This window comes from Oncorhynchus clarkii, chromosome 25 (assembly GCF_045791955.1).
Source record: "Oncorhynchus clarkii lewisi isolate Uvic-CL-2024 chromosome 25, UVic_Ocla_1.0, whole genome shotgun sequence".
NCBI classification, from domain to species: domain Eukaryota; kingdom Metazoa; phylum Chordata; class Actinopteri; order Salmoniformes; family Salmonidae; genus Oncorhynchus; species Oncorhynchus clarkii.
Window position 1 is genome coordinate 28,672,483 of NC_092171.1, and position 17,612 is coordinate 28,690,094.

At 41.4% G+C, this 17,612-nt stretch overlaps 2 protein-coding genes across 5 annotated transcripts in view; one reads left to right on the plus strand and one right to left on the minus strand.

Moving 5' to 3' along the window:
• The first annotated feature begins 3,179 nt into the window (after nt 1–3,179).
• On the plus strand, nt 3,180–4,913 carry LOC139384003 (G protein-coupled receptor 135). The gene has a single exon (XM_071128630.1). It carries the CDS (start codon nt 3,180–3,182, stop codon nt 4,542–4,544), a length of 1,365 nt encoding a protein of 454 aa, XP_070984731.1. The 3' UTR covers nt 4,545–4,913.
• Nucleotides 4,914–5,585: 672 nt separating this feature from the next.
• Nucleotides 5,586–17,612, minus strand: part of LOC139384117 (dishevelled associated activator of morphogenesis 1a) — a 69,345-nt gene continuing 57,318 nt past the window's right edge. For all 4 annotated transcript variants that reach the window (XM_071128778.1, XM_071128780.1, XM_071128777.1 and 1 more), the window contains 7 exons: nt 15,214–15,302; nt 14,454–14,622; nt 13,258–13,365; nt 12,434–12,494; nt 12,064–12,195; nt 11,014–11,184; nt 5,586–10,758 (listed from right to left, as the gene is read on the minus strand). In XM_071128778.1, the coding sequence (XP_070984879.1) occupies nt 10,552–10,758; nt 11,014–11,184; nt 12,064–12,195; nt 12,434–12,494; nt 13,258–13,365; nt 14,454–14,622; nt 15,214–15,302 (937 nt within the window). In that variant the 3' untranslated portion in view covers nt 5,586–10,551. The remainder of the gene's footprint in view (nt 10,759–11,013; nt 11,185–12,063; nt 12,196–12,433; nt 12,495–13,257; nt 13,366–14,453; nt 14,623–15,213; nt 15,303–17,612) is intronic.

A 17,612-nucleotide genomic window follows, 5' to 3' on the forward strand; every position in this document is an offset into this window, starting at 1 on the left:
TTTATTTTAAAGGTACCTGATAAACTATTTATAAATTGTGTGTTCACCATTTCTTTATCATTAGTCCCGCATTTATAAACCATTTACGAATCATTAGTTAAGTCTTTGTGCAGTCCTTAATCTAAAGTGAGTGCTATTTATACTTTATAAACATTTTATAAATGTTTTGAGTGACCAGGGAAATGTTTCACAAAAAGATGGACATGCCATTGGTAGACATTCCAGTAGTACGTGGTAAAATAATAAGCACACAACACACGTTCAACTAGCTTACTAGCATTTACAAATATGAGAATAATGATTCATAAATGGTGAACTCAATAATGCCTTATTAATGGTTTATTAGGTACCCATAAAATAAAGTGTTAGCAAAGTTAACTCAAGTTAACTGATTAACTCTAACAGCCTCCCTAGCGAGAGAGAGAGAGAGAGATAGAGGCTGAAAGACACAGACAGACAGACAGACAGACAGACAGACAGACAGACAGACAGACAGACAGACAGACAGACAGACAGACAGACAGACAGACAGACAGACAGACAGACAGACAGACAGACAGACAGACAGACAGACAGACAGACAGACAGACAGACAGACAGACAGACAGACAGACAGAGAAAGAAAGAAAGAAAGAAAGAAAGAAAGAAAGAAAGAAAGAAAGAAAGAAAGAAAGAAAGAAAGAAAGAAAGAAAGAAAGAAAGAAAGAAAGAAAGAAAGAAAGAAATACAAAGCCCTGTGCTACAGAGCGATGGACCTAAAGAAGAATCCACTCAGCCAGCTGGTTCTGGGGCTCTGTTCACAAACAGACCCCATTACAGCAGCACAATTAGACCCAATCAAATAATTAATTTTTATTTTACCTTTATTTAACCAGGCAAGTCAGTTAAGAACAAATTCTTATTTTCAATGACGGCCTAGGAACAGTGGGTTAACTGCCTGTTCAGGCGCAGAACGACAGATTTGTACGTGGCCACCCGCCAACCCCTCTTTTACGCTACTGCTACTCTTTGTTCATCATATATGCATAGTCACTTTAACCATATCTACATGTACATACTACCTTAATCAACCTGACTAACCGGTGTCTGTATGTAGCCTCGCTACTTTTATAGACTTGCTACTGTATATAGCCTCGCTACTGTTATTTTTCACTTTCTTTTTACTGTTGTTTTTATTTCTTTACTTACTTATTGTTCACCTAATATATTTTTTGCACTATTGGTTAGAGCCTGTAAGTAAGAATTTCACTGTAAGGTCCTACACCTGTTGTATTCGGCGCACGTGACAAATAAACTTTGATTTCATTTGATTTGAGGAGGGCATAACAAAACCTATTCCCCTTAGGAGACTGAAAATATTTGGCATGGGTCCTCAGATCCTCAAAAGGTTCTACAGCTGCACCATTGAGAGCATCCTGACCGGTTGCATCACTGCCTGCCATGGCAACTGCTCTGCCTCTGACCGCAAGGCACTACAGAGGGTAGTTCATCACTGGGGCCAAGCTTCCTGCCATCCAGGACTTCTATACCAGGCGGTGTCAGAGGAAGGCCCTAAAAATTGTCATAGACTCCAGCCACCCAAGTCATAGACTGTTCTCTTTGCTGCCGCACGGCAAGCAGTAACGGAGTGCTAAGTCTGGTCCAAGAGGCTTCTAAACAGCTTCTACCCCCAAGCCATAAGACTCCTGAACATCTAATCAAATGGCTACCAAGGCTAGTTGCATTGCCCCCCCCCCCCCCTTTTACACCCCTGCTACTCTCTGTTATTATCTATGCATATCCACTTTAACTCCACCTACATTACCTCGACTAACCGGTGCCCCCACACATTGACTCTGTACCGGTACCCCCTGTATATAGTCTCGCTATTGTTATTTTACTCCTGCTCTTTAATTACTTGTTCCTTTTATTTCTTATTCTTAGTTGCATTTTTTAAACTTTATTATTGGTTAGAGGCTTGTAAGTAAGCATTTCACTCTAATGTCTACACCTGTTTTATTCAGCGCATGTGACTAATACAATTTCATTTGATTTTTAAATGTTTTACTTATAAATTGCAGGTTAGTGTTTTTCCATCATGAATCTTGTTCTGGAGGCACCTCTTCAGTGTGGTCACTAGCTGGCACAGCCACAATGTCATTTCTGGTGGTTAGGCTGTTTTTAAAGCCTAACCCTCACCTTAAACCTTAACCACACATCTTATCCTCATGCCTAACCCTATTAAATTAAGACCAAAAGGGTCATTTTTCTATTCATGAATTTTTACCATATAGACAATTTTTACTTTGCAGCTCGGCTATCTGAGGGGAATTAGCTCAGTTCTACCTCCAGTACAAGACTGCTTATAAATTAATGATATGTACCCATTGATTCTTGAGTAATATAACTTATAAATGCCTCATGAGCTTAGTCAAATTGTCGTACACCATCATAAGCTTGTTTTACTCCAATGTTTGTAAACAAGCACTGTTTAGCCTCACAAATTGTTAAAACTATAATTGTGATATCATGGATGGTCAGTCCGTAGCTCTGTCTATGAATTTGAGAGTGGTTTAATTTATCTAGTCCCATCCCTCAGCTTTTTGGCGAAACAGTGGCAGGGAAGGAATTGTTATTGCTTCAATCACTGATTGCTGCTTTAATAGTTTGATAGCTATTCAAATAGCTATCCAAATGCCTATCCTACAATTAATTGTAATTATATGTAATTATAATGCCTATACCCAATATGAAAATTAAACCTACTTGTAAAATTGCAGGTGTCAGTCTTTCTGTTTTAAAGCCTACGTTGGGAGGCCTATAGGTACCTGACCAAATAACTAATCATCCAGAAAGTGCGTAATTGCACAGAAGAAAACCATCACTGATACCATGGCAACGGCTCTAAACGTCACGAAGGGGTGCAAAGACACAAATTGTACGCAAGGAAGGCGCGTACTCGGCAATATGAGATTCAGGAATACGGGGATTGAGGCGACCAGGCGAGAACTGCAAACAGTGGCATGGACCCCAGTTTGAATAATGAGGAACATTTTGAGGAACCCATAGAAAGGGGGTTGCAAAGGGGATCTACATGTCTTTAATACGACATATCTAAGCTGCTGCATCAACACAGAGACAATATATTCGTAGAGGGATGAATCTCCTTCCATTCTGTGGAGGCCCCCCATTTGTGTCCGATGGATTTCCCCGTGAACATTGCATTGCTTGGCACCAGCAACTCCACCGCTCCAGACAACACCTCTGGCACGGGTTTAACGCTAGAAATAGTCACCATAGCACCGGTGTTACACAGCTTTTTTACGAAGGCCAGTCATGGAAACCTTACGGGCGGAGGCGACGAAAACCAACAACACATACCCGTGCAGAGCGCGGAGGGAAACTCGGTCCTCCAGGGCATCACGGTGGCAGCTCAAGCCTTGTTGCTCCTGGTTATCTTCCTCCTCTCTAGTTTAGGGAATTCTGCGGTGGTGATTGTCATAATAAAACATCGACAGCTGAGAACCGTTACCAATGCTTTCATCATGTCCCTTTCACTGTCTGATTTCTTGACGGCCGTTCTTTGTTTACCGTTCTCGTTCATGATGCTCTTCAGCAAAGATGGTGTGTGGATGTTTGGAGACCGTTTCTGCGTCGCCAACGGGTTCTTCAACGCATGCTTTGGTATTATTTCCACACTGACAATGACTCTAATTTCCTTTGACCGGTATTATGCCATCGTGAGGCAACCTCAGGAGAAGATAGGCAGGAGGAAGGCCATAACACTGTTGGTGGCAGTGTGGTTAACAGCAGTGTTTTTCTCCATTCCATGGTACCTGGTGATGCGAACATCCAAGGATCTAGTCGTCCATAAAAGGGGCTTCTACCACTGTATGTATGTCTTTCACACTGGTACTTCTAGGGTGGGTACCTCTTACAGTATAGCTTTAATAGTGGTGTGTTATCTCCTTCCGTTTGCGCTCATGTGTTTCTGTCATTATAACATATGTAAGACCGTTAGGTTATCAGAAATAAGGGTGCGGCCGGTGACCACTTACGCGTATTTACTCCGGTTTTATACTGAGATGAGGACGGCCACGACAGTGCTGATTATGATAGTGTTTATCATCTTCTGCTGGGGCCCCTACTGTCTGATGGGTATCATCACCGCCGTGGGAGATTACTCATTCAACCCTGTCATGGACACCGTGGCAATGTGGATGGCATGGGCAAACGGTGCCATAAACCCGCTCATTTACGCAATTAGAAACCCAAACATATCGATGCTTTTAGGCCGAAGCCGAGAAGAGGGATATAGGACTAGAAACATTTCTGCCTACCTATCTACACAAACCCAAAGCAGGGATGTAAGAACCAGGGCCGACCAAATCAGAGACCGGTACGGTGCAAACAACCGTCTGTCTTCCTCCAGCCCAGCGAACGGAGGAGAGGTTGCGATGTGGGCTTGTAAAAACCCCGCGGTGTTCTTCTGTAGGGATGCTCAGCCCGATACTCTGTCCGAACCCACGGTGCCAAAAGTTGAAACTGCAGATACAAGTCTGTGATCGTCCTTTTATTTTCGAGAAACTTGATGAATGTCAAAATGTTGAAGTAATTTAAATATGCCAAAGTTTTGAACAAATGGAGAAATCAGAGGAAAAGTAGACCTAACTGTTAATTAGTGATAAGGGATATAAAAGTCAGTCCTATGAATTGACACCCCGCGTTTGAACACTTTACGCAGTGCCAGACGCTATACACACTGATGGAACAGAGTGCACATTTAAAAGCCCAATTTATTTTCAGGCCAATAAAGCAGTGTGATTTATAAAATACTCCAAATGATTAAACATCTCATTTGATTATATGTATTACTTTATGCCTTATCGGATACATGTTTATTGCGCAACCTTTACCACTGGGCGCAGACGTCAGTTCAACTTCTAGTTTTGATTTACATTTGGTTGCGTTGTCAAGTCATGTGAATTCAACAAGAGCCAGTCTTTCGATTCCACTTTGATTTGAGGCATAGTTTATTGCTATAGTATTAAACTGTCAAAAGTGGCACCCCAAACCACTAAATCCCATTGAACTAACCCAAAGGAAAAACTGGATAATGGCGATAGCTGTTTAATTCAGGCTGATTTCCTTTTTGATTTGGGATAGTGCATTTGTCCTCATTTATACTGTATTCGGGGTAGAGGTTTAATATGAAATACTGTGAAGAATTCAGTCATTTAAATAAAGTGTGCGCGCGCTATGATTTGATATTCAAGATGTCATGTATGGCTGGCCATAGCGATTTGCTAGAACATGAAACAATGCAATGAAAACACAATTTAAATGTGCCTGTATTAAAAAAGGTGTATTTTGAATACCATACTCATTAGTTTGTCTATTTAAAATGTCATAATTGTATTGCTTGCCATAAGAAGCTGCAAGTTGTCAGAATGTGATTTTATTGGTGAGTTGTTAAATCATATTTTAACTTAAAATGTATAAATAAATGTTTTGAAGCATCATATATTTATGTATTGTTCCTTATATGTGACACTGCCAATACAGATCCTGACCTAGGACAGGAGTGGTGAAACAGCAGCTAGATGAATTGTTACCAGAGGTTTTATTAGTGACAAAGTCATTATTCACAATGCTTTCTGAATAGTATCCAAAGTATTGCAATTCATAGAAGCAGATGTTTCCTCAGAATGTCTTTAAAACATTTCAGAAATCCTTCACTTTCAGACAAGACCAACAGTAAATGGAACCTGTAGAATAGAGACATGGGCGCATTGGCCACTCCTTACTATAACTCAGATGAATACCTGTCTTTGTTGCACAGTTTGGAAAACAGGGTTAAATTACTTTAGTCATTCAGCAGATACTCTTATCCAGAGTGACATACAGTTAGTGCATTCATCTTAAAGTAGCTAGGTGAGACAATCATATCAAGTACATTTTCCCTGCAAAGTATTTATCAGTGCTAGTGGGGAAAAATAAAGGGGGAAGGAGGGTTGTGAGCATGTTAAGATACTTTTCAAAGAGGTAGTGTTTCAGATGTTTTCGAAAGATGGGCAGAGACTCCGCTGTCCTGACTTTAGGGGGAAGCTTGTTCCGCCATTGGGGTGCCAGGACAAAGAGCTTAAGGGGTGGGAGGGCCAAGAGACCAGAGGTGGCGGAACGGAGGGCTTGGGTTGGAATGTTGGGTTTGAGCATAGCCTGAAGTGGGGCATTTTCCCTTGCTGCTCCGAAGGCAAAAAAACAGAGTCTTGAAGGTTATGCAAGCTTCAAATGGAAGCCAGTGGCGTGTGCAGAGGAACGGGGTGACATGAGAAAACTAGGGAAGGTTGAACACCATGCGGGTTGCAGCCTTCTGGATAAGTTTCAGGGGTTTGATGGCACAAATGGTAAGCACAGCCAACAGAGTTGCAGTGGTCTAGATTAGAGATGACAAGTGCCTGGATTATGACCTGCGCCGCTTCCTGTGTGAGTGAAGGTCGTACTCTAGGGATGATGTAGAGCATGAACCTCCATCACTGCTTTGATGTTTGCAGAGAATGACAGGGTGTTTTCCAGGGTCACACCAATGTACTTTGCAATCTGGGAAAGGGACATCGTGGAGTTGTCAACCGTGATGGAGAAGTCTTGGAGTGAGCAGGCCTTCCCTGGGAAGAATAGCAGCTCTGTTATGTCGAGGTTGAGCTTGAGGTGGTGAGTAGACATACAAGCTGAGATGTCTGCAAGGTACGGATAAATGCATGTCGCCACCTGGGTGTCAGAAGGGGGAAGAGTAGCTGAGTGCCACCCGCAAAGAAACGATAGGAGAGACCATGTGACAGAGCCGAGTGACTTGGTGTAAAGAGAAAAGTGGACCTAGATCCAAGCCCTGTCGGACACCAGTAGTGAGAGCTTGTGGTGCAGATGCAGATCCTCTCCACGCCACCTCGTCGGTGCGACCTGCCAGGTAGGATGCAATTCAAGAGTGTGCAGAGCCTGAAACGCTCAACCCTGAGAGGGTGGAAAGGAGGATCTAATGGTTAGATCTAGGAGGATGAGAAAAGAGTCAGCTTTGGCAGAGCAGAGAGCGCTCAGTTGAGTGAGCTGCCTTGAAGTTTGACTGGTTAGGGTCAAGAAGCTTGTTATGCGAGATAACGAGAGAGTTGGTCAGAGACAGCGTGCTCAAGTGTTTTGGAAAGAAAAGGGATACCGGTCTCTAGTTTGATGTCGAGTGTTGGTTTCTTGCGGGGAGCGTCTCTGGCCATCTTGAAGTCAGAGGGGATGCAGCTAGTGGTCAGGGATGAATTAATGAGGGAAGTGAGAAGGTCTCCAGAGATGGTCTGGAGAAGTGAATGGGGTCAAGTGGGCAGGTTGATGGGCGGCCGGACATCACTTGTCGCAGGATTTCATCTGGAAAGAGGGGAGAAAGAGGTCAAGGCGTAGGGTAGTTCTGTGGGAGTGGAACTAGTGGACTCAGTCGGCTGAGTGAATGAGGAGCGGATGTAGTCAATCTTTTTTTTAAAGCGGTTGACAAATGTCTGCAGAGAGGGAGGATGATTAAGGAGAGATGAGAAAGTGGAAAAGAGTTTCCCAGGGTTGGAGGCAGAAGATACAAATTTAGAGTGATAGAAGGCAGTTTTAGCAGCAGATAAAGACAGAGATGGTAGATAGAAGGGAGTGGAAGGAGGAGGATAGGCCCTCCGGAGGTTTAATTTCTCCATTTCCACTCAACTGCCCACAGCCCTGTTTTGTCAGTGCGCATTGAGTGACTCATCCACGGAGCAAGAGGTGAAGGTTGGGCTGGCCAGGAGGAAAGGGGACAGTGGGAGTCAAAATGAGGCGGAAAGGGGACAGTGGGAGTCAAAATGAGGCGGAAAGGGAAGAGAGTAGGGTCGAAGAGGCAGAGTCAGGAGAATTTAGCAGAAGGAAGAGCGGATAGAAGAGTAGCGGGAGCAAAGATTGTGGTGGCGCATGACCATCTGCGTAGGGTCTGAGGGTTGGAGGAGAAAAGGAAACAGAGTATTAATCAGAGATCAGTAGGCGTACATCCTCTAGTGAAGTTGAGGTCAAGCTGATTACCTGCCTTGTGCGTGTGAGGTGACTGGGAAAGGGTGAGGTGAAAAGGAGTGGAAACAAAGAGGAAAGAAATGTATTTAAGTCAGGCGTCAGGAAGTTAGTCACCCAATAGACAGGTGAGAGGGGGAAAGAAAAACTCCACTTAGGAGAAGTGATTAGCCCTGTGCTACCACCACCACGACCAGTAGCAGTGTTATAGGGTATTCCATGTCTCCATCAGGGTGAGATGAACTCAGCTTTATTGGCCGTAGATCGGAAGTACCAAACCCTGCCAGAGACTAAGAATTCCACATGGGTTGTGCTCACAGGGTACACTAACTTAGAAGTGTTACAGCCACTGAGTGGGCAGCGAATGTAAAATCTACCGGAAGAGGAGCGAACTGAAAATGGGACACACATACTTGCCAAAAATACAAAAGATCCAAATAAGATATGAAAATAACTAGGTAAGATACTCAAGTGAGAGAGTGATGTGGAGCCTTCCTCAAACAACTCAGCAGACAGTCTGGTTTGGTGACAATACTGCCTCTTACAGCTGCTGCTGAAGAAACAGGGGAGACTGAAGTACTAGCACTAATTGCCTAGCAGAGGTGAAAGACAACAGCAGTGATTGCCTGGCAGAGGTGGGGAAAAAAACACCCCCTGCAATAAAACACACCCACATATTAGCAAAATTGTTAGACAAATAGGCCTGAAACTAATCCAAGTCCACAACAACAATCACAAGTACTGAGCAAATCAGACAGTTCAAACAGCAATGATTAAGTAGGCTACTAGATAAAAAGACAGCACTTCAATTTCAATTGCTCTAGCAAGATAATACCAAAAGCTACTTATTGAATAAAAAAATATACTTGCTGCTCTTGTAGGAGCTGATGTCCTTCTAAACTATAGATGGCGCACTAAGACTCGGGCCAAGTAATACTCCTTAAATAGTCAGGGAAGACAAGTAAGGCCACTCCCTCTTAAAACACCCAACTGTTACCAAGGGTTTTTACACAAATTGGCCTGAAACTATTCCAAGTCCACAATGGGGAACAAAGCAATCAGACAGACAATGAATAAGGTAAAAGGTCAACTTGGTAAAAGACAGCACTTCAATTCAATTGCCCTAGGAAGATATTACCAACAGCTACTTATTGAAGACAGTCCGAGAGGAATTACTGGTTTACTGGCTTGCAAACATAACAAAGATTCAACAGATAATTGACATCCAGGTTTATTACTTTAGTCCGTTTCGAAATAGAAAGTTGTTTAAATAATAAAAAAGCTGTATTGAAAGAACCCACATACCTCCATCAGAAATGCTATCACACAGTTAAGGAGGGTGTTGGTAGAAATGTGACCAAAGGTTTTAGAAGGGTTTTACTAATTGGATCTGACTAAATAACTGAAAGGTTTCTGCTGTACATAACATAGTGAGAAGGTGACACGGGAATTGGCACAATACATAATATATACACATATATGACAGTATTGAACACAAATAAAAAATGTATAGGATGCATAGTTTCCAGACTGATATCCTCACTGTTTGTCAGGATGGCCAGAAGTAGAGCAATCATTTTTGGTAACACTTTAAATCAAATGGGAGACAATATCCTTTCAAAACTTCAAACTAGGTCCTATACTCTTTTACAATACTGTATATACAGTAAAATATACATTATTTTTTTCGACCCATCTTTTGTTGCTGTTTTAATAGATTATTTTCTAAAGGTGAAAGTTAGGGCTCTAATAAAATGGCAATATTGCATCTGTGATTTGGTATTTAATATATCTAAATCAGGTCTTTGTAAAATTGTGATAAAAAAACAGTATCAAAATGTGTATCTTGTTGTTATGCTTTTGTGCTCAGCTAAAAAAACATTATCACTCATACATACTGGATTGTGCTTCAACAGACACTGTTTCTATGCATGGGGTTGACATCTTTTACTATACCCTTAAGGGAGTCTGACTGAACACAATAGCAGGAAAGATTTTACACAAAGGCTAGTACATTCTCCCGATTAAAACAGGAAACGTGTCTCCGCCAGGGTCACTGCGTGCGTGTGTGTGTTATCCCAGGCTTTCCATTCCACTTCCTGGTTATCTTTGCAGACAGGGAGGGTCAAGAAGAGGGTCCTACTCTAGGGCACCAGCCCTATGCTATTAAAGTGCCCCATTCACGACATGAGTAAAACTGTCATTCAGACCACAGCATTTAAAAAATGTAGGTTAACACAAATAGCTTAGAGAGTCACTCCTGATCCATAGTTCATGGTTTTCATTAGGAGGTAATGTCTGTTTCCAGACAGACACAAGCTCTGGGTTATTGTTGCTTGAGTAGCAGAAGAGTAAGTAGAGGTCTGTCCACCACTTTTCATGCTCATTTCAGTTCTGTTTTAGTAGTGAGTTCTGTCCGCTCCAAAATGAAGGGGCGCTAGGCCCATTCCAAGCCACCAGAGGGCAGCATAGCCTAGCTCTAGTAGGACAAAGGATCCGTCATCAGTTGTTTTAGAGGTTCAGTTTGGTGACTGGCCGCTCCCTGCTGGTCTCAGCTGATGAGTTGACGCGCTTGCGGTTGCGTTTCATCTTGGACAGGTCCTTATCGAACACCTCCCCAGAGCGCAGGGCTGAAACAAGGTCGTCGAACTCACCGTCCTCCTCACAGTTCTCCTTAGCCTTCCTGGACTTGCGCTCCTTCTCCCTCTGCTCCTTCAGCTGAGGAGACAAAACAGGATTGACTATATGACACACACCTACAGTAGAATATAGTGTGTGACGGATGAATTTGGTGTATTGAGTAAATGAACAGTACAGCACATGCATTTGAGTGTGTGTTGGTCAAGAGTTTAAAAAAAACTCTGGTTTGATACCCATTTGTAATATATGTTGCATAATGACTAGGTGGTAAAAAGGTGACCATAGGTGACTATCTCTAGTGTTTTGGTCGGTGATAGACAATCTTAATCTAACCTGTGCTTCCATGCGGGACCGTCGCTCCTCTTCCTCCTTGCGTCTGCGCATGTTCTCATTCTCCTGCTTGGCCTCTGCGAACGCCTGCAGGAATTGGTCGAAGATTCCGAAGAACTCGTCAGGCTGCATACGGGTTGCATCCTCACCAAAATGCTGCACTGCCTTCAGAAACTGGAGAGAAAACAACGTTAGACATCAAATACTTTAAGATGTTCAAACAGCTTTTCCTCTAGATGTAATAAAATGCAATCAATGTGTCACAGGTGATTTCTTTCAGTTACACTGGGGATGAATGTGTGAGACGTGGGTATGCCACCATATCTGGGTTCAAATACTATTTTAAATCATAACTAATACTTTATCTGGGCTTGAATGTGCTTGTCTGGTACATTGGAACCAACAGAATAGTCGTAAAAGTGCCAACTCTGCCCACCTGGCACTCCAGGCAGGGTAGGGCAAACATTCTGTAATTAAAATATTTCAAATATTATTTGAACCCAGGTCTTCTCCCAACAGGTGGTTTCCTCCTCCCTGCCATTGTAAAGTTGAACTTGACACATAAATAACCCTCATCCACTGCGCATGTATCAAATACATTCCACATGGCACTTCATGAAGGGGAGACCCAGGGGGAAAACCATGGCTTTGAAACTGATAGCCTTGACCCATCTCAGTTAAAAATTAACTGCTTATATTCAGAGGTTCCAATGTCTATGCAGGTAGACTGTAACCCTTGAACAGACCTGAGTTACAATATCCTCCACATTGAAATACAGTGAAACACAAGGCATACTATTTCCAAGTATATTGGTTGTTTGAAAAGGTGACTTCAAAGCTGCAGTAAGAACACTTAATGTGTGCTACCTACTTGGTTGTGGCCAAGTATAAAGTTACAGGATTTGCCATTTGCTCTGCCCTTATAAAGTCTTTAAAGCGACCATATTTTAGTTTTATAGCTCCATCAGAGCTCCTAGTAGTGGAGAGAAGCATGAGGAGGAGGGAGCAGATGGACAATGCGGTCCCCAGACCCTGGCCCCCGCTGGTTCTCACCAGCTCCTTGGCCTCGGTCAGAGAATCCTCCACATCTGAGAAGCTGAAGCTGGCCACGGTGATGAACTGGCTCACCACAGACACAAACTTATCCCCCGAAACCTGAGGAAGACCTCTCTGAAACTCCAGCTCCTATACAGTAGGGAACAGCATTACAGGATAATTATATGACTGTCATCAGACAACCCACAACACAAGAGTACGATATGATATGACAAGGCAAAACTCCAGGCCCTAATCTTTGGAGTTCTGTCAGTGGAAACTTATTGAGACTCATGAACAGGAGTTAGAGGAGTGTAAGCCCAACTATACTGTCTCTGATACCATGTGTGGCTCCATTAAGGGTAAACCAATAGAAATGGCCACTCACCATTTCCACACTCTTCAGTCCAGAACGCAAGTTGTTGATGTCTTTCTCCAGCTCTGTCATACTGTGGATAAGGGTAGAGGAAAGGGAAGGAAAGGGAGTGAAGAAAGATGAGAGGAGAGGAGGAAAGGGGAAGGGAAAGGGAGGGAGTGGAGAGAGGAGTTTATTGACGTGAAACAATTACAAACCAGCTGTGCTCCAACCAAGCCACAACTTAGAGACAGGAAATGTGTGAGGATAAAACCCAACTTCCTTCCTTCTCAGTCAGGAAAGGCATGGATACAGGGTTCACTAGGTTTAACAGAAACTCTAACTTAGATTATCTTTATTTGCGACCTGAATTATTATAATTGTTTTAATGCTGACTGTTACACTATTGCCTTGTTGTGGTACGATAGGAAACACCTTGCCATTTTGAGGATTGCAGGGTTCACAGTTCACACTTTCCACATTTCAAGAGGATCACTGAAATATGAGCTATTAGGACAACCTGTGCCTCTGAAAAATCCAGACAATATAAACATGACCTTTGACCCTCTCTGTAAACACGGCATGTAAGGTAATACAAACAGCAATACGGTCTTTCTACTTAAAGCCAGGCACCATCAATTTGGCTTAGAGAGGAAAAATCAAGAATTACAATGTTTTTGCAAGGGTAATTACACACAGTTACACATAAATGAGAGCAACTTAGGTTTATGAAACAGCATCTGTGTGTGTGTGTGTGTGTGTGTGTGTGTGTGTGTGTGTGTGTGTGTGTGTGTGTGTGTGTGTGTGTGTGTGTGTGTGTGTTTGTTGATTCAGTCAGCCTTAGCAGCAGCTCGTACTTGACTTTGGCTGCCTCTGGAACACTCTGAAGCTCTTCCTGGAACACGGCCACTTTGGGATACTTATGCTCCAGGATGGTGATCAGGTAATGCAGCAGAGTGATGTTCCTACAAACACATACCACACATTAGTATTCATATCACGCATTAGTATTCACATCACACATTAGAATTCACATCACACATTAGAATTCACATCACATATTAGAATTCACATCACACATTAGAATTCACATCACATATTAGAATTCACATCGCACATTAGAATTCACATCACATATTAGAATTCACATCGAACATTAGAATTCACAACACACATTAGAATTCACATCACACATTAGAATTCACATCACACATTAGAATTCACATCACATATCAGAATTCACATCACACATTAGAATTCACATCACACATTAGAATTCACATCACATATTAGAATTCACATCACACATTAGAATTCACATCGCACACTAGAATTCACATCACATATTAGAATTCACATCGCACATTAGAATTCACAACACACATTAGTATTCACATCACACATTAGAATTCACATCACACATTAGAATTCACATCACATATCAGAATTCACATCACACATTAGAATTCACATCGCATATTAGAATTCACATCACACATTAGAATTCACATCACATATTAGAATTCACATCACACATTAGAAGTCACTTCACACATTAGAATTCACATCGCACATTAGAATTCACAACACACATTAGAATTCATATCACACATTAGAAGTCACATCACACATTAGAATTCACATCGCACATTAGAATTCACAACGCACATTAGAATTCACATCACACATTAGAATTCATATTGCACATTAGAATTCATATCACACATTAGAATTCATATCACACTTTAGAATTGATATCACACATTAGAATTCATATCACACATTAGAATTCATATCGCACTTTAGAATTCAAATCACACATTAGAATTCATATCACACATTAGAATTCATATCACACATTAGAATTCATATCACACATTAGAATTCATATCACACATTAGAATTCATATCGCACACATCATCACACACGACACACATCAATGCTCTTAGTGCGGTGCTATTTGGACAGGTGTATGAACAAATTTTTTTTTATGTCAATGGTATTTTTCATGTATACATAAAGGATAAATGCTCAAGCCAGAACATTTCTTACTTGTCAATGCTGGACTTGGTGTCAGCAATCTTGTTGAGTGAGGACACTTTGAAGCCATAGGCGTTCCCCCTCTGACCCTTGTTCATGTAGTTACCAAAGGCCAGAACTACCTCCAGAAGCTGCTTGAGGTTGCGACTCTGCAGCACCTCTTTAGATGCCCTGATCAGTGCTAGGGAGAGGAAGAGGATGTTACTGTTAAGAGGATAAGACATTGGTTAAATGGCACCCTAGTCCCTATGTAATGCATTATCTTTGAGCGGAGACCACCAAATGGCTCCTTAGTTCCTATGTAATGCATTACCTTTGAGCGGAGACCACCAAATGGCACCCTAGTTCCTATGTAGTGCATTACCTTTGAGCGGGGACCACCAAATGGCACCCTAGTTCCTATGTAATGCATTACCTTTGACCGGGGACCACCAAATGGCACCCTAGTTCCTATGTAATGCATTACCTTTGACCAGGGACCCCCAAATGGCACCCTAGTTCCTATGTAATGCATTACCTTTGACCAGGGACCACCAAATGGCACCCTAGTTCCTATGTAATGCATTACCTTTGACCAGGGACCCCCAAATGGCACCCTAGTTCCTATGTAATGCATTACCTTTGAGCGGGGACAACCAAATGGCACACTAGTTCCTATGTAATGCATTACCTTTGACCAGGGACCACCAAATGGCACACTATTCTATATATAGTGCACTACTTATTTTAAAGGTAGATCATTTGAGCATGGAACATTGTAGGAAAATCCTACCTTCAACTTTAGGTTTGACTTCGACGATTCTTTCAGCAAATTTCTTTTTGAAGTAGAGAGACTGCAGCCTTGGCTGGTAGTGGTTGATTCTGTATTGTAGAAAGAGGTCCAAATATTATGTTTCAATCAGAATTTACATAGACATTACCCTTCACTGAAACTGTTGTGTAATAGACGGGTTGCCTGACGACGTCACGGAAATGATGCGCACGCATCGATGAGGCATAAGGCCGTGTGTTATGATTCTGAACAGTCAGATAGCTAGCAACAATGACAAGAAGCTGCCATGTGGAAAATCGTAGGGCGCTTGTTTCAGGTAGTTGTATATTGTTCTTGATTCTATGTCTTGTTTTAAGGTGTTTTGATTCATGTCACGCCTATGCTAATACGACTCAAATTCAAAATAACCAACAACTGTAACAATGTGTTTGATAGACAACACGTGCTTACTGTGAAAATGTATTTGTTTTCAATAAACAGTTGGACTAAATATAGTTGACATGTTTTCAATAATAATTTTCTTCACTAGTAGAAAGAGGAGGAAGGGAAGCGCTATTAAGGTACACAATAGTACATTTTGGTAGATAGAAGGTGCTCTTTGCCACTCTCCTTGTCCCTCAGGATTTCCATCATTGTCTCAGCTGTGATGTGTCCTAAATACTCAAAAGTAATTCATTGTAAATTCCTAATTGGAAGAGGGAGTGGTTACAACATTAATTTGCCCTCGGCTATGGTTAGACTGTTGTTGTTCATGTTTTGTTGTTCTAGTGTACTATGGAAAATATTGCTTTCTTATTCTTGACACTTCTCCCAGTTATATTTAAGGTTAGAACTACCTTTAATCTTCTGATACTTCTCCCAGTTATATTTAAGGTTAGAACTACCTTTAATCTTCTGACACTTCTCCCAGTTATATTTAAGGTTAGAACTACCTTTAATCTTCTGATACTTCTCCCAGTTATATTTAAGGTTAGAACTACCTTAAATCTTCTGATACTTCTCCCAGTTATATTTAAGGTTAGAACTACCTTAAATCTTCTGATACTTCTCCCAGTTATATTTAAGGTTAGAACTACCTTTAATCTTCTGATACTTCTCCCAGTTATATTTAAGGTTAGAACTACCTTTAATCTTCTGATACTTCTCCCAGTTATATTTAAGGTTAGAACTACCTTTAATCTTCTGATACTTCTCCCAGTTATATTTAAGGTTAGAACTACCTTTAATCTTCTGATACTTCTCCCAGTTATATTTAAGGTTAGAACTACCTTTAATCTTCTGATACTTCTCCCAGTTATATTTAAGGTTAGAACTACCTTTAATCTTCTGATACTTCTCCCAGTTATATTTAAGGTTAGAACTACCTTTAATCTTCTGATACTTCTCCCAGTTATATTTAAGGTTAGAACTACCTTTAATCTTCTGATACTTCTCCCAGTTATATTTAAGGTTAGAACTACCTTTAATCTTCTGATACTTCTCCCAGTTATATTTAAGGTTAGAACTACCTTTAATCTTCTGATACTTCTCCCAGTTATATTTAAGGTTAGAACTACCTTTAATCGTCTGATACTTCTAGCTTGGAGTTGTATTTTTATGATAACATAGCGACAGTATTTCACTTTTTAATGTGTATAGTATTGCTTACTAGGTGTGTCTAATCAATTGTGTAACCACTCCCTCTTCCAATTAGGGCTAATTGAAAAGCTGTTTAAAAGAGGACCTTGTATTCCTCTTTTTTTGTGCTCCCTGACGAGGGCCATGCAGCCGAAACGCGTCAGTTTAAAAAAAACTTTGTTTCTATTGCACATGCCATACTAATAAAGGCATTTTAATTAATTATATGTGCCTTGGTCCTCCTTTCTTTTTGAGGAATAATTTTCCCACCTGTCTATTTGATATGGCCTTTCCTAAATGAAGGCTATGAACTTTGAATAGAAATACACTTGTTTTGTGGTTTTGTTCAGACATTTGATCAACACAGAGGTTTTGTGACCAGACAACAACAAAAAAATCAGCAAAAAAGGAAACGTCCCTTTTTCAGGACCCTGTCTTTCAAAGATAATTCGTAAAAATCTAAATAACTTCACAGATCTTCATTGTAAAGGGTTTAAACAGTTTCCCATGCTTGTTCAACCATAAACAATTAATGAACATGCACCTGTGGAACGGTCATTAAGACACTGACTCTACTGACTCTGAAAAACACCAAAAGAAAGATTCCCAGGGTCCCTGCTCATCTGCGTGTACGGGCCTTAGACATGCTGCAAGGAGGCATGAGGACTGCAGATGTGGCCAGGGCAATAAATTGCAATGTCCGTACTGTGAGACGCCTAAGACAGCGCTACAGGAAGACAAGACGGACAGCTGATCATCCTCGCAGTGTAACACCTCACAGG